Source organism: Globicephala melas, chromosome 16 (genome assembly GCF_963455315.2).
Source record: "Globicephala melas chromosome 16, mGloMel1.2, whole genome shotgun sequence".
Taxonomy (NCBI): Eukaryota; Metazoa; Chordata; class Mammalia; order Artiodactyla; family Delphinidae; genus Globicephala; species Globicephala melas.
In genome coordinates this window covers 47,838,619-47,861,245 of record NC_083329.1, presented here as the reverse complement: position 1 = coordinate 47,861,245, position 22,627 = coordinate 47,838,619, and the positions used below count along the sequence as shown (strand labels likewise).

Here is a 22,627-nt window from a genome sequence, read left to right as displayed (position 1 = left end):
GAAAATAAAATTCAACCCCTATTCATTGGGAATAGAAGGAAATTTATTTTAAATTCATAAGGAGCATCTTTAAAAACTCCAGAGCAGTTATCTTAATTGGAGAAATATTAGAAACGTTCCTTAAAAAAATTAGGAATCAGACTAGGATGCTGCTGTTACTACTTTTATTCAGCATATTATTGGAGATACTAACCAGTGTGAGAAAACATGGAAAGAGAAATTTCCAAAAATTGGAAAAGAAGAAATAAAACTGTCATTATTTATAGATGATGTGATGGATTATTATAATTATTATTTATAGATTTACAAAGGATCTTTCCCCTCTTAAAACTACAAGCAGGGGCTTCCCTGGTGGCACAGTGGTTGAGAGTTCGCCTGCCGACGTAGGGGACACGGGTTCGTGCCCCGGTCCGGGAAGATCCCACATGCCGCGGAGCGGCTGGGTCCGTGAGCCATGGTCGCTGAACCTGCGCGTCCGGAGCCTGTGCTCCGCAATGGGAGAGGCCACAACAGTGAGAGGCCCGCGTACCACACACACACACACACACACAAAACTACAAGCAAATTATTAGAAATAATGGGAAAGTTTAGCAAGGTGGCCAGGTATAAGGTTAATATATACAAAAGTCAATTGCATTTCTAGAGTGGAGTGACTAACAACTAGAAACACAAATAAAGAGAAGGCACCATTTACAATATTATCATGTGGTACTAAATATCTAGTAAGAAATTTAACAATTTTGTTGTTAAATGAAAAAATTAAGAGAAATTAAAGAAGTAAATACCCATACTTTGTTCACTGAAAGGTTTAACATTGTAAAGATTTCAGTTCTCTCCAAGTTGATCTATAAATTCAGTAAAAATCCAATCAAAATCCCAATAAGATTTTCATGAAATTTGATAGGATTATTCTGAAAGTCAGTAAAAATCCAATCAAAATCCCAATAAGATTTTCATGAAATTTGATAAGATTATTCTGATAGGTAAAAGAGTACGTGGTCAAAAGCAGCCTGGGCATTTATTGTATTTATTTATTTATATTTATATATATATATTTTTTAGCCTGGGCATTTTTGAAAACGAAAAGCAGGAATAATTTGCCCTCTTAGATATCAGGATTTAGTGTGAACCTATAGTAATTAAAAGCGGTATGGTTTTGGCCAGTTGAAGTCAGCCAATTTTTTTTTTTTTAACATCTTTATTGGGGTATAATTGCTTTACAATGGTGTGTTAGTTTCTGCTTTATAACAAAGTGAATCAGTTATACATATACATATGTTCCCATATATCTTCCCTCTTGCGTCTCCCTCCCTCCCACCCTCCCTATCCCACCCCTCCAGGCTGTCATAAAGCACCGAGCCAATATCCCTGTGCCATGTGGCTGCTTCCCACTAGCTATCTACCTTACTACGTTTGTTAGTGTGTATATGTCCATGACTCTCTCTCGCCCTGTCACAGCTCACCCTTCCCCCTCCCCATAACCTCAAGTCCGTTCTCTAGTAGGTCTGCGTCTTTATTCCTGCCTTACCCCTAGGTTCTTCATGACATTTTTTTTTCTTAAATTCCATATATATGTGTTAGCATACGGTATTTGTCTTTTTCTTTCTGACTTACTTCACTCTGTATGACAGACTCTAGGTCCATCCACCTCATTACAAATAGCTCAATTTCGTTTCTTTTTATGGCTGAGTAATATTTCATTGTATATATGTGCCACATCTTCTTTATCCATTCATCCGATGATGGGCACTTAGGTTGCTTCCACCTCCGGGCTATTGTAAATAGAGCTGCAGTGAACATTTTGGTACATGACTCTTTTTGAATTTTGGTTTTCTCAGGGTATATGCCCAGTAGTGGGATTGCTGGGTCATATGATAGTTCTATTTGTAGTTTTTTAAGGAACCTCCATACTGTTCTCCATAGTGGCTGAACCAATTCACATTCCCACCAGCAGTGCAAGAGTGTTCTCTTTTCTCCACACCCTCTCCAGCATTTATTGTTTCTAGATTTTTTGATGATGGCCATTCTGACTGGTGTGAGATGATACCTCATTGTAGTTTGGATTTGCATTTCTCTAATGATTAATGATGTTGAGCATTCTTTCATGTGTTTGTTGGCAGTCTGTATATCTTCTTCGGAGAAATGTCTATTTAGGTCTTCTGCCCATTTTTGGATTGGGTTGTTTGTTTTTTTGTTATTGAGCTGCATGAGCTGCTTGTAAATTTTGGAGATTAATCCTTTGTCGGTTGCTTCATTTGCAAATATTTTCTCCCATACTGAGGGTTGTCTTTTGGTCTTGTTTATGGTTTCCTTTGCTGTGCAAAAGCTTTGAAGTTTCATTAGGTCCCATTTGTTTATTTTTGTTTTTATTTCCATTACTCTAGGAGGTGGGTCAGAAAGGATCTTGCTGTGATTTATGTCATAGAGTGTCATGCCTATGTTTTCCTCTAAGAGTTTGATAGTTTCTGGCCTTACATTTAGGGCTTTAATCCATTTTGAGCTTATTTTTGTGTATGGTGTTAGGGAGTGATCTAATCTCATACTTTTACATGTACCTGTCCAGTTTTCCCAGCACCACTTATTGAAGAGGCTGTCCTTTCTCCACTGTACATTCCTGCCTCCTTTATCAAAGATAAGGTGTCCATATGTGTGTGGGTTTATCTCTGGGCTTTCTATCCTGTTCCATTGATCTATCTTTCTGTTTTTGTGCCAGTACCATACTGTCTTGATTACTGTAGCTTTGTAGTATAGTCTGAAGTCAGGGAGCCTTATTCCTCCAGCTCCTTTTTTCGTTCTCAAGATTGCTTTGGCTATTCGGGGTCTTTTGTGTTTCCATGCAAATTGCAAAATTTTTTGTTCTAGTTCTGTGAAAAATGCCAGTGGTAGTTTGATAGGGATTGCATTGAATCTATAGATTGCTTTGGGTAGTAGAGTCATTTTCACAATGTTGATTCTTCCAATCCAAGAACATGGTATATCTCTCCATCTATTTGTATCATCTTTAATTTCTTTCATCAGTGTCTTATAATTTTCTGCATACAGGTCTTTTGTCTCCTTAGGTAGGCTTATTCCTAGATATTTTATTCTTTTTGTTCCAATGGTAAATGGGAGTGTTTTCTTGATTTCAGATTTTTCATCATTAGTATATAGGAATGCCAGAGATTTCTGTGCATTAATTTTGTATCCTGCCACTTTACCAAATTCATTGATTAGCTCTAGTAGTTTTCTGGTAGCATCTTTAGGATTCTCTATGTATAGGATCATGTCATCTGCAAAGAGTGACAGCTTTACTTCTTCTTTTCCGATTTGGATTCCTTTTATTTCCTTTTCTTCTCTGATTGCTGTGGCTAAAAACTATGTTGAATAAGAGTGGTGAGAGTGGGCAACCTTGTCTTCTTCCTGATCTTAGTGGAAATGCTTTCAGTTTTTCACCATTGAGGATGATGTTTGCTGTGGGCTTGTCATATATGGCCTTTATTATGTTGAGGAAAGTTCCCTCTATGCCTACTTTCTGCAGGGTTTTTATCATAACTGGGTGTTGAATTTTGTCAAAAGCTTTCTCTGCATCTATTGAGATGATCATATGGTTTTTCCCCTTCAATTTGTTAATATGGTTTATCACATTGATAGATTTGTGTATATTGAAGAATCCTTGCATTCCTGGAATAAACCCCACTTGATCATGGTGTATTATCCTTTTAATGTGCTGTTGGATTCTGTTTGCTAGTATTTTGTTGAGGATTTTTGCATCTATGTTCATCAGTGATATTGGCCTGTAGTTTTCTTTCTTTGTGACATCCTTGTCTGGTTTTGATATCAAGGTGATGGTGGCCTCATAGAAGGAATTTGGGAGTGTTCCTCCCTCTGCTGTATTTTGGAAGAGTTTGAGAAGGATAGGTGTTAGCTCTTCTCTAAATGTTTGATAGAATTCGCCTGTGAAGCCATCTGGTCCTGGGCTTTTGTTTGTTGGAAGATTTTTAATCACAGTTTCAATTTCAGTGCTTGTGATTGGTCTGTTCATATTTTCTATTTCTTCCTGATTCAGTCTTGGCAGGTTGTGCCTTTCTAAGAGTTTGTCCATTTCTTCCAGGTTGTCCATTTTATTGGCATAGAGTTGCTTGTAGTAATCTCTCATGATCATTTTTATTTCTGCAGTGTCAGTTGTTACCTCTCCTTTTTCATTTCTAATTCTATTGATTTGAGTCTTCTCCCTTTTTTTCTTGATGAGTCTGGCTAGGGGTTTATCTATTTTGTTTATCTTCTCAAAGAACCAGCTTTTAGTTTTATTGATCTTTGCTATTGTTTCCTTCATTTCTTTTTCATTTATTTCTGATCTGATTTTTATGATTTCTTTCCTTCTGCTAGCTTTGGGGTTTTTTTGTTCTTCTTTCTCTAATTGCTTGAGGTGCAAGGTTAGGTTGTTTATTCGAGATGTTTCCTGTTTCTTAAGGTGGGCTTGTATTGCTATAAACTTCCCCCTTAGAACTGCTTTTGCTGCATCCCATAGGTTTTGGGTCGTTGTGTCTCCATTGTCATTTGTTTCTAGGTATTTTTTTATTTCCTCTTTGATTTCTTCAGTGATCACTTCATTATTAAGTAGTGTATTGTTTAGCCTCCATGTGTTTGTATTTTTTACAGATCTTTTCCTGTAATTGATATCTAGTCTGATGGTGTTGTGGTCAGAAAAGATACTTGATACAATTTCAATTTTCTTAAATTTACCAAGGCTTGATTTGTGACCCAAGATATGATCTATCCTGGAGAATGTTCCATGAGCACTTGAGAAAAATGTGTATTCTGTTGTTTTTGGATGGAATGTCCTATAAATATCAATTAAGGCCATCTTGTTTAATGTATCATTTAAAGCTTGTGTTTCCTTATTTATTTTCATTTTGGATGATCTGTCCATGGGTGAAAGTGGGGTGTTAAGTCCCCTACTATGAATGTGTTACTGTCGATTTTGCCTTTTATGGCTGTTAGTATTTGCCTTATGTATTGAGGTGCTCCTACGTTGGGTGCATAAATATTTACAATTGTTATATCTTCTTCTTGGATCAATCCCTTGATCATTATGTAGTGTCCTTCTTTGTCTCTTTTAATAGTCCTTATTTTAAAGTCTATTTTGTCTGATATGAGAATTGCTACTCCAGCTTTCTTTTGGTTTCCATTTGCATGGAATATCTTTTTCCATCCCCTTACTTTCAGTCTGTATTTGTCTCTAGGTCTGAAGTGGGTCTCTTGTAGACAGCATATATAAGGGTCTTGTTTTTGTATGCATTCGGCCAATCTGTGTCTTTTGGTGGGAGCATTTAGTCCATTTACATTTAAGGTAATTATCAATATGTATGTTCCTATTCCCATTTTCTAAATTGTTTTGGGTTCATTATTGTAGGTCTTTTCCTTCTCTTGTGTTTCTTGTCTAGAGAAGTTCCTCTAGCATTTGTTGTAAAGGTGGTTTGGTGGTGCTGAATTCTGTTAGCTTTTGCTTGTCTGTAAAGGTTTTAATTTCTCCATCAAATCTGAATGAGATCCTTGCCGGGTAGAGTAGTCTTGGCTGCATGTTTTTCTCCTTCATCACTCTCAGTATGTCCTGCCACTCCCTTCTGGCTTGTAGGGTTTCTGCTGAGAGATCAGCTGTTAACCTTATGGGGGTTCCCTTATGTGTTATTTGTTGTTTTTCCCTTGCTGCTTTTAATATGTTTTCTTTGTATTTAATTTTTGACAGTTTGATTAATATGTGTCTTGGCGTATTTCTCCTTGGATTTATCCTGTATGGGACTCTCTGTGCTTCCTGGACTTGATTAACTATTTCCTTTCCCATATTAGGGAAGTTTTCAACTATAATCTCTTCAAATATTTTCTCAGTCCCTTTCTTTTTCTCTTCTTCTTCTGGAACCCCTATAATTCGAATGTTGGTGCGTTTAATGTTGTCCCAGAGGTCTCTGAGACTGTCCTCAGTTCTTTTCATTCTTTTTTCTTTATTCTGCTCTGCAGTAGTTATTTCCACTATTTTATCTTCCAGGTCACTTATCCGTTCTTCTGCCTCAGTTATTCTGCTATTGATCCCATCTAGAGTACTTTTAATTTCATTTATTGTGTTGTTCATCGTTGCTTGTTTCATTTTTATTTCTTCCAGGTCCTCGTTAACTGTTTCTTGCATTTTGTCCATTCTATTTCCAAGATTTCGGATCATCCTTACTATCATTATTCTGAATTCTTTTTCAGGTAGACTGCCTATTTCCTCTTCATTTGTTAGGTCTGGTGCATTTTTATATTGCTCCTTTATCTGCTGTGTGTTTTTCTGTCTTCTCATTTTGCTTATCTTACTGTGTTTAGGGTCTCCTTTTTGCAGACTGCAGGTTCATAATTTCCGCTGTTTTTGATGTCTGTCTCCAGTGGCTAAGGTTGGTTCAGTGGGTTGTGTGGGCTTCCTGGTGGAGGGGACTAGTGCCTGTGTTGTGGTGGATGAGGCTGGATCTTGTCTCTCTAGTGGGCAGGTTCATGTCTGGTGGTGTGTTTCGGGGTGTCTGTGGCCTTATTATGATTTTAGGCAGCCTCTCTGGTAATGGGTGGGGTTGTGTTCCTGCTTTGCTAGTTGTTTGGCATAGGTTGTCCAGCACTGTGGCTTGCTGGTCGTTGAGTGAAGCTGGCTGCTGGTGTTAAGATGGAGGTCTCTGGGATATTTTCGCCGTTTGATATTATGTGGAGCTGGGAGATCTCTTGTTGACCAGTGTCCTGAGGTTGGCTCTCCTACCTCAGAGGCAGAGCCCTGACTCCTGGCTGGAGCACCAAGAGCCTTTCATCCACACGGCTCAGAATAAAAGGGAGAAAAAGTAGAGGGAATTACTAGAAGTATGAGGAAAGAAAGAAGGAAAGGAGGAAAGGAAGGAAGGAAGGAAGAAAGAAAGAAAGAAGCAAAGAAGGAAAGAAGGCAAGAAGGAAAGAAAGGAGGGAGGGAGGGAGAGAGGAAGGAAGGAGGGAAAGCAGGAAAAAAGAAAGAAAGAAGATACAGTAAAAATAAAATAAAGTATAATAAAGTTATTGAATTAAAAAATTCTTATTTAGAAAAAAAAAAGGGATGGATAGAACCTTAGGACAAATGTTGGAAGCAAAGCTATACAGACAAAATCTTACACAGAAGCATACACATACACCCTCACTAAAAGAGGTAAAGGGGGAAAAATCATAAATCTTGCTCTCAGAGACCACCTCCTCAATTTGGGATGATTCGTTGTCTAAAGGAGGGAAGGAAGGAAGAAGGGAAAGAAAAAAAGAAAGAATGAACGAAGGTAAAGTATAATAACGTTATTAAAATTAAAATTAATTATTAAGAAAAAAATTTAAAAAAAAAACCATGGACGGAAAGAACCCTAGGACAAATGGTGGAAGCAAGACTATACAGACAAGATCTCACACAGAAGCATACACATACACATTCACAAAAAGAGGAAAAGGGAAAAAAAATCATAGATCTTGCTCCTAAAGTCCACTTCCTTTATTTGGGATGATTGGTTGTCTATTCAGGTATTCCACAGATGCAGGGTATATCAAGTTGTGGAGCTTTAATCTGCTGCTCCTGAGGCAGCTGGGAGAGATTTCCCTTTCTCTTCTTTGTTCTCACAGCTCACCGGGGCTCAGCTTTGGATTTGGCCCCGCCTCTGCGTGTAGGTCGCTGGTGGGCGTCTGTTTTTTGCTCAGACAGGACGGGGTTAAAGGAGCCGCTGATTCGGGGGCTCTGTCTCACTCAGGCCTGGGGGGAGGGAAGGCCGGCGTGACTTTGCACCAGCCTGAGGCCCGCTGTGCGTTCTCCCGGGGAAGTTGTCCCTGGATCCCGGGAACCTGGCAGTGGCGGGCTGCACAGGCTCCGCGGAAGAGGGGTGTGGAGAGTGACCTGTGCTGGCACACAGGCCCCTTGGTGGCGGCAGCAGCAGCCTTAGCGTCTCCCGCCCGTCTCTGGGGTCCGCGCTTTTAGCCGCGGCTCGCGCCCGACTCTGGGGTTCGCGGTTTTAGCCGCGGCTCGCGCCCGTCTCTGGAGTTCCTTTAAGCAGCGTTCTTAAACCCCTCTCCTCACGCACCAGGAAACAAAGAAGGAAGAAAATGTCTCTTGCCTCTTCGGCAGGCGCAGACTTTTCCCTCCGGACTCCCTCCCGTCTAGCCGTGGTGCACTAACCCCTTCAGGCTATGTTCAAGCCGCCAACCCCAGTCCTCTCCCTGTGCGCTCCGTCCGAAACCGAAACCCGAGCCTCAGAGCCTCAGCTCGCAGCCCCGCCCGCCCCGGCGGGGGAGCAGACAAGCCTCCCGGGCTGGTGAGTGCCGCTCGGCACCTATCCTCTGTTTGGGAATCTCCCCGCTTTGCCCTCCGCACCCGTTGCTGTGCTCTCCTCCGCAGCTTCGGCGCTCCCCCCTCCGCCTCCCGCAGTCTCCGCCCGCGAAGGGGCTTCCTAGTGTGTGGAAACTTTTCCTCCTTCACAGCTCCCTCCCACGGGTGCAGGTGCCGTCCCTATTCTTTTGTCTCTGTTTTTTCTTTTTTTTCTTTTGCCCTACCCAGGTACGTGGGGAGTTTCTTGCCTTTTGGGAGGTCTGAGGTCTTCTGCCAGCCTTCAGTAGGTTTTCTGTAGGAGTTGTTCCACGTGTAGATGTATTTCTGGTGTATCTATGGGGAGGAAGGTGATCTCCGCGTCTTACTCTTCCGCCATCTTCCTCTCATTCCGAAGTCAGCCAATTTTTAATTTTGGGATTTCTTTAAAGGATTAAAGTTTAGGAAAAAAAAGATTAAAGTTTAATCTTTTATTATGAGCATTCGAAGTTGCTACATCTTCGAAATCATATTTCCAAGGAGCTAAATGGCTTTTTATAAATGTTTTATAGATGTTAATACAATGGAAGGGTAAAGAATGTTTTACAATAATGAAAATAACATGGTATGTAAATATTTTGCAAGGGATTTGAGAGACAGATGTTGTAGATAGTTCTGGTTTTAAGAACCAGATATAGTTCAAGTAAGATTTGATGTAGATTCAAGTAAGATTGCTCTCTAGTTCAGTAATTTCATAAAAATCTTAGGATCTAATTCTGGATGGAGAATATCCCATGGAACCTGGGGAGCTTCAGGTTTTGTAGAACAATGTGAAAAACCTTGAGCTAATTAAATAACCTTTAGAGGTTACTTCAAATTTGTTTTTATACTTACATAGGAATTTATATTGCCTTGTTTTTCACAGGTTACACAAGTTAGTAGCTAAATAAAGTGTATTCTAAGGCTTTTTTTGTTTGATTTAGGGAAATAGTTAACAGTTGATACTTTGATAATATTGCAATTGTTTTTCTTCTGAAAGAATAAATCAATTTGGTTAGTTAAGAGCTTTTTTGTTTTTTTGTTTTTGCAAGTTGTTACAACTCATGAGAGCATTCTTACTTCTGATCCATATGTGTATTGTGCTCTTGTTCTTTCCTCATTACAGTAAGGTGTTATAAATTTTACAAACCTAGTCCTGATAATGTGACAGGATATAAATTTATCTTAAATATTATTAAATTAAGTATATAAATCTAAGTTTTAACACAATGTTTTCATGAAGTAGACTATTTTATTTGAAATCTAAGTAATCGGATGTTTCTGTACAAATTTTTATGAAGTAAGAATAAGTAAATAATTTGATATTAGCGATCTATTTTCCCCCAAAAAAGCTCTTATTGTAGATAAAGAATAAAGCCCAGAGATGTTAAGTACAAGTTCAGAGGAGTCATTATTGACAAAGTCAGAATTGAACCCAGTTTTTCTGATTCCAAATGTGCTGGAAATATTGTGAAGGAGGAATCAGGAGGCCTGGTGAATAAACTGGAGCTGTGGAAGGAGATATCTAGAGTTGGGTTTTGCTGTAACCTAATTGGTCTCCTTATCCCCACTCTTCCCCTTTTTCTCATTCATCTTTCATACTGTCTGTTCTTTTCTCTTATGCTCATTATCTTTGTTATGCTATCACCATTATTTTATAAAATTCATTTAGGAATTGAGTAACCTTAATTAGAATAGATTTCATTTTTCAGATTCTAAAAGCTCTAGAACATTTGTTTTTATCCATCCACTCAACTGTGCCAGAAATCTTTGTGTGTTCTGCAGTCTTTTCTTTACCCTCCACATCTAATTGCTTCTTGGATTCTACCTCAGAACTAGTTCACAAATCTATCACCGTTTTCCCCTTCAAGCAGTCTTGCCTGGTTTCTAGCCCTTTCATCTGCTGGATGGTCACTAGCCTTCTAAAAGTTCTTCCTACTCTTTCATCTATGAAAATTGATTCCTCTACATTAAAGCGTCCATAAACTTGGTTGGGAAGACATTACATCTTTTTTTCCCTTCCAGTTTTATTGAGATATAATTGACATACAGCACTGTATAAGTTTAAGGCATACAGCATAATGATTTGACTTACGTACATCATGAAATGATTATCACAGTAAGTTTAGTGAATATCTGTCATCTTATATAGATACAAAATTAAAGAAATAGAAAAATATTCTTTTTCCTTGTGATAAGAACACTTCGGATTTACTCTCTTAACCATTTTCATATATAATGTACAGCAGTGTTCATTATATTTATCATGTTGTACATTACACCCCTAGTACTTATTTATCTTATAACTGGAACTTTGTACCTTTTGACTGTCTTCATCCAGTTCCCCCTCCCCCCACCTCCATCTCTGGTAACAGTAAGATATTACATCTTTATTTTCACTAATTGCTTATTGAAAATTAGCATTTCCTTCCATTATGAATAAGGTGACAATCCACAGTAATATTATCAATACTTGTGGCTTGGTCACCAGTGGAAAACACATATATTTTCATATCACATTACAGCTGTTGAAGATAACTTGAGTATCATTTATGCCCATGATACTTTGGCATACTTTGAAATTATAGTAGTTGCTGCATACTTTGCTGTATCTTGTTATTTAATGTTTTAATGAGGCTCATAGGTTATCCCCAGTTTTAAAAGTATTTTGATTACTGTATTTCCATATAATTGGTTTTACTATCCTATTTCATTTCATGAACTTAAAAATATTATTCTGTAATAAAAATGTTCTAAAATTAGATAATGGTAATAGTTACACAACTTTGTGAAATACTAAAAAAAACACTGAATTGTACACTTTAAAAGGGTGAACTTTATGTATGTAAGTTATATTCCAATAAAGCTGTTATAAAAATATTATTCTGGGGACTTCTCTGGTGGCGCAGTGGTTAAAGAATCCGCCTGCTACTGCAGGGGACACAGGTTCGAGCCCTAGTCTGGGGAGATCCCACATGCCACGGAGCAACTAAGCTCGTGAGCCACAACTGCTGAGCCTGCTCTCTAGAGCCCATGAGTCACAATTAATGAAACCTGTGCACCTAGAGCCCGTGCTCCAAAATAAGAGAAGCCACCACAATTAGAAGCCTGCGCACTGCAACGAAGAGTAGCCCCCGCTCGCCACAACTACAGAAAGCACGCAAGCAGCAACGAAAACCCAACGCAGCCAAAAATAAATAAATAAACTCTATTCATAAAAAAAAAATTATTCTGATAATGGGTCTCTATGCTTTATCAGAATATCAAAAGCGTCTAAGGTACATAAAGGATTACCAGTCCCTTCTCTGGAAATATACTATCCTTCCCAGTTACTACCTAGAAACCTTTTTTATTAGGCATTTTTCCAAAACCTTGCTAAATATTTCCTCAGTAAAGCCTCTTCCAATTTCCCAGGGCAGTTCTTTTGGTGTGCTCTTAGGAATGCTTACATATACTGCATATACCCTAAGCCCATTGTTGGTTATCAACCTCTAGGTTGATAATTTCTTCAGCCTTGGGTTCATGTCTTTGTGTCCGTAGCACCTGGTATAATGCCTGGCACATAGTGGATGGTTTACTGATGAGTGAGTGAATAATGAGGCTTTAGTGTGGCACAAGAAATACATTAGGATGAAAATGATACTGGGAGAAGGAAAGAAGAATCATTTATTTTTTTCTATTGAAATCAGTTAATAGACTCTGCTTTTTAAAAAGTACTCCTGTTTTTTGCTATGATCTTATTTTTCGTCAACAATCAGTCACTTATTCAAACATACCTCCCTTTCCTTCAGGGAAATTAAATTTTAATCAGCAAAACTCATCAATCTGTACATTTAAAATGTGTATTTTATTGTATGTAAAGTACATATAAAAATGAGGAAAAAACTTGAGACAGGAGAGAAAAACATCTAAGTAGCATAATGACCTAAGCATTAAATAATCGATCTAACAATCAAGAGAAATATAAAGTAGCGCATGCACAAATGCCAAATGAGAGAGATAAAAACTAAGTTCAGGGGAAGGAGAAATCACTGGGAGTCTATAGTGGTTGTTTTTCTGTGTAGTATTTGGATGCAGAGAGAGGAGGAGGACAGCATTATAGCCAGTGAATATAGTGAAGGCAGAGGCTTAGCAGTGAGAAGGAATAAGGCATGTTCTGGGAGAGCCAGTTAGGGGAGTCTCCGAGTATTTCAGATGAGAAATGCTAACAGTCTTGAGGAAGAATAGCAGTGGCTGGGATAGTTGAGGAAGACGTGATCAGATCAGACTCCAGGAGTTAGGGAACTGGTTGGATACAACAGGGTAATGGAGAAATCAGAAAATAATTGAAATATTGGTCTTGGTTAAGTGGTGGAAAAATGATAGTATTAACAAAATAGAGAAGTAAGGGAGCAGGGCAAGTTTTCTGGAGATGGTAAATAATTCCATTTCCATTGGTTAAAAATATCAGGCCTATTTTGGCATCTAAACTGATTCAAGAATAAGCTACATGTTTTATAGAAATGAAATCATGTTTCACATTTAATCACACTTTACAACATAAAAAACAGTTCTAAGAAGATATCATGTTATCAGGAAAATATAATGTTTCCATTTTTTGTACATGTGGTCTTTTTTTTTCTTTCTTTCTTAGATTCCAGTATGGTTAGTGATATTGTACTTCAAGACTTACTGGCGTATGTGTCTTCAAAACATTCCTATCTCAGAGATCTTCCTCAGAGGCAGCTTCAGAAAATGAGCAGTATAGAATTTGTAGAATTGGAGCAGCTTCAGCCAGACGTATTAGTCCATGCGGTTCTAAGAGTTGTTGATATCACTATACTGACAGGTAAACATTTTGGGTTCCTCCTTAATTTTAGGTTATAAAAAAATTAAGGTACAATAAGGACCTACTGTATAGCACAGGGAACTATACTCAATATTTTGTAATAATTTATAAGGGAAGAGAATCTGAAGAATATATATATGTATATTCTTCTGAATCGTGCTGTATACCTGAAACTAACACAATATTGTAAATCAATTGTACTTCAATTAAAAAAAATTAAGATACAGGACCATCTTAGTGTACCATTTGGTTATCAGTAGATATCATTAGACACTGAAGTACAGTATCACAGGTAATAGAGTAATGCCAACTAAAATATTCCTTTTCCTTTTCCAGAGGCATTATACAGTTATAGAGGACAGAAGCAAAGGAAAATTATGTTAACAGTGGAACAGGCCCAAGGTCAACATTATGTGCTTGTATTATGGGGTCCTGGAGCAGCCTGGTACCCTCAACTTCAAAGGAAAAAAGGTAAATACACCAAAAAGCATTAAATCTATTTATAGTTAGGTAAATGATTAATGCTTATGGGCCTAAGATGAAGAGACTCTGGAGATCAGACTACGTTTGAAATATAATTGATCATGATTGAATATTCTTTTGCAGATTTCTTCTGTTATAATTTTATACCTCCTGTAAGCAATTCAGTGATCTAAAAAGTCTTCTATAATTAATGGTAGCAAAATAAAATCTTCTGTTTATTCCCAGGTATGCTACTTTACCTTTATAGTGAAGATCTTACCTTCTTTGGATAATGTTGTTTAAAAATTTAATTCTGGAGACGCGTCTACAATTTTTATTCAGCCAAAGTACTCTGATAAATAAACTTCTCTCTGGTTATAGGGCAGATGTTAGGGGAGTTGCAGTAACTCTTTCAAGTCGCAGTGTTACTGTTTAATAAATTACTGTGCCCCAGGTTTTTATTCCAGTTGTTTTAAAAGTGTGGACTATTAGCCATCCATAGAATGTTCATGTTTAAAGTATGACACATGATTACATTTTCCTTTGAAGCATAAGTTAATCACTTATGATGTATTGAATTAAATGGAATTGATGTTTCAATAAAATAGTATAACACCTTCCTTTTGATATTGTGAGATCCTTTAGCTGTAGCAATCAGAGACAGTTTAATTACTGGCTTATGAGTTATTTTACTCTGCTAAATTAATGCAAAGATTAAGTATGTGACCCATTCTTTTTTACCTGAAAGAGTTAATGTTTCTTTCAAACTTCTATTTCAAAATAGTTATCTAAAGATCTATCACAAAAATAAACAAACAAAAAAAAATAAAGATCTATCACATTGTCTCTCTTAATCATTAATAGCCCATAACTAGGATTTGACTTTTGACTTTTTTGTTAACATCAAACAGTGACAAATATTTGTTTGGTTGAGAAATCTGAAACATGTGTCAATGATAGACAAACCATCATTGTTGACCACCATGCCATGGCCAGGAACATGAGTCTACTGCATGTTGAGCAGAATGTAGGTCGAAGGTGTCATTCCAATTACAGTGCAGCTGTAGCAAAGCAGATTGCTCCATGCTTAATATGAATATTCTTTTAAAACTAATAGTTATTTGGTTAATAGAAGAGGAATTGTAGTTATCCCTAGATAATTCTATGATATTTAAGTTAATATTGAAAATTTATGAATCCAGGAATTAAGGTGTAGTTGTTCTTTGTTCATTCATTCAGCATGTTTATTTATAATCATTGTTTTTTAAGTTTTAATATCCACCTTAATACCTCAAGATCATTCTTTCTAAAATGGGAAAATACCAATTTTGAAGACTCATTTAAGTAAGTGATTCTACTTTCACAAATTGTTAGCATTCTGTCTATTCATTTAGTATTTCTTTTTTCTTCTTAAGGCATTCTCTGTATTATTCTTTCTGTACTGGGCCCTGGTTTTACTTGTTCCCAAGGAAAACAGACTCACATTTAGGTGATATAATCAGAAATGATCGTCAAGCAGTCATTACTGAATACTGAAGATAACAGAGTCAATGTTTTGAAGAAGAATAATAAGAAACTAATCCCCAATTTGCGTTTGTTAGAAATATGCATTGTTAGTAGGAATTTGGTATGCCTCATATGTAGAAAGTGTTGGTCACAGTTTAGGTCCTAATGAGGGTGGGCTTCTTGGGAATTGGGTATGCATAAAATAGGCTATTCAGAGCTAAATGCCTTTCCAATGCAATATTCTCCTGAAATCATTTAATAGAAGTCTAATACTTTAAAAGTATAACAGATTACAATAAAGTACTCTCGTGACATTACTAATTAAGCACAGAATAATACAAGTGATCTCAACCTTTATAATTATACTTCATGCAAAATCACAGTTATGTCTGCACGGAGGTTTGATATCCGTACATGCCTAAGGGCATGTATTCATGATTCAAATACAGAATTGTATCACGAATTGTCTCAGTACTGGTCAGTCTCCCTCAGACCTACTAGCTTAACTCCTTTCTGTTACTTGAACATGCCAGCCTTTTTCCTGCCTTGGGATCTTGAATTTACATGTTTCCCCTGCCTAGAGTGCTTTTTCCTGCGGCTCTCCCACACGGATGGCTCTCCAATTTCATTTCCCCAGAGAGGCCTCACACATGAATATACATAATCACTCCCTATCAGGTCACTCTTTGTTTTTTTTTGTCTACATTGGGTCTTCGTTGCTGCGAGGGGGCTTTCTCTAGTTGTGGTGAGCGGGGGCTACTCTTCGTTGAGGAGCGCGAGCTTCTCATTGCGGTGGCTTCTCTTGTTGCGGAGCACGGGCTCTTGGCGCACGGGCTTCATTAGTTGTGGCTCACAGGCTCTAGAGCACAGCCTCAGTAGTTGTGGAGCACGGGCTTAGCTGCTCCGCAGTATGTGGGATTTTCCCGGACCAGGGCTCGAACCCGTGTCCCCTGCATTGGCAGGCAGATTCTTAACCACTGCGCCACCAGGGAAGATTCTTAACCACTGCGCCACCAGGGAAGTCCCAGGTCACTCTTTGTATAGCACTCATGCCACCTAACGCAGACAGATGATCCAGCTTATTTGCTTGCTTGGTAATTAACTAAATTTCCCAGTAGGTTGTAAAGTCTGTGAATAAAAGCACCCTGACTAGCTTGTTCACCATTGTATCCCCATCACACAGCACTGCCTGTGCTAGTAGATATTTTCTTTATGAATGAATGAAGAATAAAGTACAGAGGACTTCCCTAGTGGTCCAGTGGGTAAGACTCCGTGCTTGCACTATAGGGGGCATGGTTTCAGTCCCTGGTCGGGGAACTAAGATCCTGCATGCCCCTCAGCATGGCCAGAAAAACCAAAAAAACCAAAAAAACCCAGATCAGGCAGCCATTCAAGGTTCCCACTGTCTTTAAGGAGTAAAAGACTCAAGTTTGAGGAGGAAATAACTTGGCTTGTTTCAAATGATAAGAAAAGAATCACAAAGTTAAAAATGCATGCACATGAAGGTTTTGCAATCCATTGGATGTATTAAGAAATTATATTTGAACTTGGACACTGAGGGCTTGTAGTTAAAACTAGAACTCTATTGTGGTTAACTTAAACAATTAAGGGGGATATATTGGAAGTATACAGGAGTATGTCATAGTACATAGGACAAGAGTGATGGGTTTCAGGGGGACTTGGAGCTAGGAGCTGAAAGGCTTTTTGGGTCCCAGGCACCATCTCTGTGGATCTGCCTTATTCACTCAGTCTAGACTTTCCCTGCTTCTCAACCTTACAGAAAGTAGATGGTTACTCTGTAGCTCCTGTTTTACTTTTCCTTTTAAGAGACCAGTTCCATTTCTAAGTTCCCAGCAAAGAGAATCTGATGGCCTAGGTTGAATTTGATTCAGTCAGCTGTGGCCTGGAGGACAGGGTCAAAAAGTAGGCAGTTCCCTGTCAGTCCAGTGGTTAGGACTCTGCACTTCCATTGTAGGGGGTATGGGAACTAAGTTCCCTCATGCTGCACTAAGTGGCCAAAAAAAAAAAGAAAAAAAAAGTACCAGTTGGAATATCTGAACTTATTTCAGAGGGTGGGGGAACAGTTAAGGGGGTTATTTGTGGTCTGGTAGACACACAAAGATATTCACTATCAAAGATATGTATGTTCACTAGCCTGGAGAAATGTATGTTATAGAATATTTAGTTTAAAAAAGTAGGTTATAAAACTTCATGTGTAATAGGATCCCATTTTAATAAAAGTGAATATATAAGTATGTATATACACATTAAAAAATCTGGAAATACAGGGACTTCCCTGGTGGCGTAGTGGTTGAGAATCTGCCTGCCAATGCAGGGGACACAGGTTTGATTCCTGGTCTGGGAAGATCCCACATGCCGCGGAGCAACTAAGCCCATGCACCACAACTACTGAGCCTGCTCTCTAGGGCCTGCAAGCCACAACTGCTGAGCCCACGTGCTGCAGCTACTGAAGCCTGCGCACCTAGAGCCCGGCTCCACAATAAGAGAAGCCGCTGCAATGAGAATCCCATGCACCGCAACGAAGATTAGCCCCACATTCACCACAACTAGAGAAAGCCCGTGCGCAGCACGGACGACCCAACACAGCTAAAAATAATTAATTAATTAATTTTTAAAAATCTGGAAATACAGATACTAAAATGCTAGCACTGGCTATTTCTATATAGTAGTATTATGTGGTTTTTATTTTTTCTTTATACCTTTAGTTTGAATTTTATGCATGTATGGAGTCTGCATTTATTTTTTAAACCTTTTAGTATAAAAAACTTCAAACTGGGACTCCCTGGTGATGCAGTAGTTAAGAATCTGCCTGCCAATGCAGGGGACATGGGTTCGAGCCCTGGTCCAGGAGGATCCCACATGCTGTGGAGCAGTTAAGCCTGTGCACCACAAGTACTGAGCCTGTGCTCTAGAGCCCTTGAGCCACAACTACTGAGCCCACGTGCCACAACTACTGAAACTTGTGTGCCTAGAGCCCATGCTCCACAACAAGTGAAGCCACCGCAATGAGAAGCCTACGCACTGCAACGAAGAGTAACCCCTGCTCGCCAAAACTAGAGAAAGCCTGAGCACAGCAACGAAGACCCAATGCAGCCAAAAATAAATAAATGTATAAATATATTTTTAAAAAACTTCAAACATATAGACAGAATAATATAATTAACTGAAGTACCCATTATCCATTTTATTGAAACTTGGGCAATCTTACCTTACCTATTACTTCTCTTTTACTGTCTAAATATTTTACAAAAAGTATATTTTATTTTATAATTTAAAAATTAAAGCAAATTTTTTTCCTTTAAAAAAGAGTAAATAATATTTGGAATATCTGGCTAACAATTAGAGAAAAAAATAAGAATTAAACTTATACTTTATATTTGTGCCAAAATAAATTGCAGGTGTATTAGAAATTCAAATATTTTAAAAAAGGAACAATGAGCACTAGAAGAAAATATAAGTGAACTTATTTGGAGCCCAAAGACTAGTAGGCTAAATAAAATGCAGCAACAAAAAACTGCATTAAAAATCAACTAAAAATCACTATATACAAAATTAAAATGCAAGTGAAAAACCAGGAAAAAATTGCATTTTGTCAGAAAGTAATGCCAAAGGCAAAAGACAAATACTTGTAAGAATGGGCAATAGATATGAACAGGCAAGTCCCCAAAGAGGAAATTAAAGTGGCCAATAAATGTATGAAAAAAGTTACTCTTACTAGTAATGGGAGACAGACAAATAAAATAATAATCATAGCTGATTTTTCTGCTAAGAAGTCAAAAGAGAAGATATGGGGAAATAGCCACTCTCCTAAACTATTGAAGATGTAAATTGGCAAACCTTTCTTTTTCTTTTCTGTTTTTCTAACTGAAGTATAACTGACTTACAGTGTACTAGTTTCAGGGGTAAAACCTTTCTTGAGGACAATTGACAATGCATATGAAAGCCTTAGAATTTGGAATACCTTTGGCCTAACAATTACAATTAATAGGAATTTATCATGGTTGTGCATAAAGATGTAGCTAAAAATATGTTATCACAGTACTGTTTATAATAGTGAAAAACAAGAAACATGCCCCAAAAGAGAGGATTACTCTAATAAGTTTTAAGATTTTGGTGTACCTGTGCAATGACATATTACGCAGTATTTTAAAATAATGTAGAATAATACTTAATGACATGTAAAAATATATTTGACATAAGTAAAAATCAAACAAATTGAGAACAACTAGATGGCCACTAAAATATTAACTGTGTTTATTCTGAGGTGTTGATTATAGCTGCCATTTATTTCTTTGCTTATCTGTGATGTCTAAGCATGTATTTTATAATAAGGCAAGAAAGCTATTTTAAAATAGTAATTGGTTTTAAGCAACAGCTTGGAATATATATGCTTTAGTTCTTTCTAATGATGCTCTGTCTATACAGATGTATTGACTTGTTTTAAGATTGTCCACAAAAAAAAAGCTGTCCAGTGAAAGAAACTGAGGAAGCCGGTAGGGTGTTGTGAATTAGATTTATGGCCTGAAGTATGTGGGAAACTAAAAAGACAACTGTCATTAGAAAACTTAGTGCTAAGAGACCTCTTTTTGTTTTGATATAGTTTTAAAGTTGAATCTATTAATTTATAGTCTGATTATTTGGCAAGAAGGTCTGTGCTACTGTGGTTCAGAATTATTACTAAGGGAATTAAAAATAGGAGCAACTGAGTCTAAATGCTTTTTTTTGTTGTGGAAAAATTAGCTAAATAAGAAAACTAAGGGGACTTCCCTGGTGGCACAGTGGTTAAGACTCTGCACTCCCAATGCAGTGGGCCCAGGTTCGATACCTGATCAGGAAACTAGATTCCCACATGCATGCCACAACTAACAGTTCGCATGCCACAACTAAAGAGCTCTCAAGCCACAACTAAGGAGCCCATATGCCACAATTAAGGAGCCTGAGAGCCACAACTAAGGAAGCCCACCTGCTTCAACTAAGACCCAGTGCAACTAAATAATAAATAAATAAATGAATAAATATAAAAGGAAACTAAGGTGTTGAAAAATCAATGAGTAATATTGATTATGGCAGACGTCCATTTCTGTGCCATTATTTTAAAAAATCTTTTCTGTAGATATCAAAATGAGAGTTTGCTACTTTGAAAAGCAGTTGGTTATGATAAATTATGACTGTTTAGGAGACCAAGTATTCTTTAGAAAAATTTTTGTTAAAATTGTCTCTAGCATTCTTATCTTATTGCCTTAATACAACATTCATATTTTGCATCTTTATATCCAAATTCCTTAATGTGATGAAAGTTGTATTTAACTGATTTAATCAGGTCAATCTATTTAATCTGATTTTGAGCCTAGATTATTTCCTTTTTGGTAACTTTTTGTTTTTGTTTTGTTTAAGATTATATTTGGGAATTTAAATATCTTTTTGTTCAGCGCAATTGCATCCTGGAGAACCTAGAATTGCATACGACACCATGGTCATCCTGTGAGTGCCTGTTTGATGATGATATAAGGGCAATTACATTTAAAGCAAAATTTCAAAAAAACACACCGTCCTTTGTGAAGATGTCAGATTTAGCGACACACCTAGAGGATAAGCATTCAGGTAAGACCTTTATTTATATAAGACATTGCTAGTTTGTTTTTTTAAATACATTTATTTATTAATTTTTGGCTGCGTTGGGTCTTCATTGCTGCACTCAGGCTTTCTCTAGTTGCGGAGAGCGGGGGCTGCTCTTCGTTGTGGTGCTCGGGCTTCTCATTGCAGTGGCTTCTCTTGTTGTGGAGCACGGGCTCTAGGCACACGAGCTTCAGTAATTGTGGCACATGGGCTCAGTAGTTGTGGCTCGTGGGCTCTGGAGCGCAGGCTCAGTAGTTGTGGCACACGGGCTTAGTTGCTCCGCAGCATGTGGGATCTTCCTGGACCAGGGCTTGAACCCATGTCCCCTGCACTGGCAGGAGGATTCTTAACCACTGTGTCACCAGGGAAGTCTGCTAGTTTTCATATAAGCAAAGAAGCTGCCATTTGTGGGGAAAATATGTAATTGAATATAAAAGTGAAATATAGATCTCTGTAAGTAGCTGAAACAGATACTGACATCTTCCTAACATTTTGCCTACAATCCTTTGAGGTTAATTTGTATTATTAGGGATTACCTAAAAATATTTTTTGCATGTAGTTAAAAGCAGCTTATCATTTAATAAGCCAGAAATAGAAAAATGACTCTAGCCAGAATCACTGTTGAGATAAACATTTTATCAAGTTACTAAGCTATCATCTATCACATGAGTGTTAAAAGTTAACATTGATACAGAATTTATGGAATTTACTTACTGCTTTGTATAATGTAATATACTTCCTGAACTCAAATATGTGTGTGTGAGTGTGAGTGTGTGTATAAATTTCATTCTCAGAAGCATACTACATGGAAGAATGCCTGATGAATTTTATACACACAGTCACACAATTTCCATGAACTAAATATAATTAATTTATTTTGAGTGCAGTAGTAAAAGGCATATGTTTTAGGTTCAGAATGCTATACACTTTGGAATGAAGAGAGAATAAAATAGTGAAAATAACTAGATAAACTGCTACAATTTTAGTGGGAAATACTTTTCACTAAATTACATTCCTAACTACAGAAATGATGCTAGAAAGATGCTAACTCCTGGTTGAAGGTATAACAAATTAAACAGGATTTAAAGCTATAGTTAAGCTTGCTAAATGCAAATGTCAGTGATTATCAGTTTGGGAAACTAATAGAAAGTTTTCCAGTGGCTACTATAGCAAATGTATTTATTTATTTTTAAATATTTATTTATTTATTTTTGGCTGCGTTGGGTCTTCGGGCTTTTCTGTAGTCAAGGCAAGCAGGGGTTACTCTTCGATGCGGTGTGCGGGCTTCTCATTGCTGTGGCTTCTCTTGTTGCGGAGCATGGGCTCTGGGTGCGTGGGCTTACTAGTTGTGGCTTGCGGGCTGTAAAGTGCAGGCTCAGTCGTTAGGACGCATGGGCCCAGTTGCTCCGCAGCATGTGGGATCTTCCCAGACCAGGGCTCGAACCCGTGTCCCCTGCATTGGCAGGCGGATTCCCAACCACGGCGCCACCAGGGAAGTCCATAGCAAATGTATTTAGAGGGCAAGTAAGGGTTGAAAAAACGGAGATGTATCTGCAGGTTTATTGTTACATAATTTAAGTGTTTTAATGAAGAAGAAAAATTTGGTCAAAAATTTTCCTCAGGGCTTCCCTGGTGGCACAGTGGTTGAGAGTCCGCCTGCCGATGCAGGGGACACGGGTTCGTGCCCCGGTCTGGGAAGATCCCACATGCCGCGGAGCGGCTAGGCCCGTGAGCCATGGCCGCTGAGCCTGCGCGTCCGGAGCCTGTGCTCCGCAACGGGAGAGGTCACAACAGTGAGAGGCCCAAGTGCCGCTTAAAAAAAAAAAAAAAAATTTTCCTCAGAATTTGTGTAAGATTAC

At 38.0% G+C, this 22,627-nt stretch overlaps 1 protein-coding gene across 6 annotated transcripts in view; it reads left to right on the top strand.

Annotated features, from left to right (window-relative positions):
* The window catches only part of SHLD2 (shieldin complex subunit 2), a 114,338-nt gene that overhangs the window by 76,284 nt on the left and 15,427 nt on the right, over positions 1–22,627 (top strand). For all 6 annotated transcript variants that reach the window (XR_004040862.2, XR_011376797.1, XM_030862819.3 and 3 more), the window contains 3 exons: positions 12,969–13,163; positions 13,500–13,634; positions 20,547–20,753. Coding sequence is in view for 4 of the 6 variants with exons in the window: in XM_030862819.3 (XP_030718679.1) it covers positions 12,969–13,163; positions 13,500–13,634; positions 20,547–20,753 (537 nt within the window). In the remaining 2 variants the exon portion in view is untranslated. The remainder of the gene's footprint in view (positions 1–12,968; positions 13,164–13,499; positions 13,635–20,546; positions 20,754–22,627) is intronic.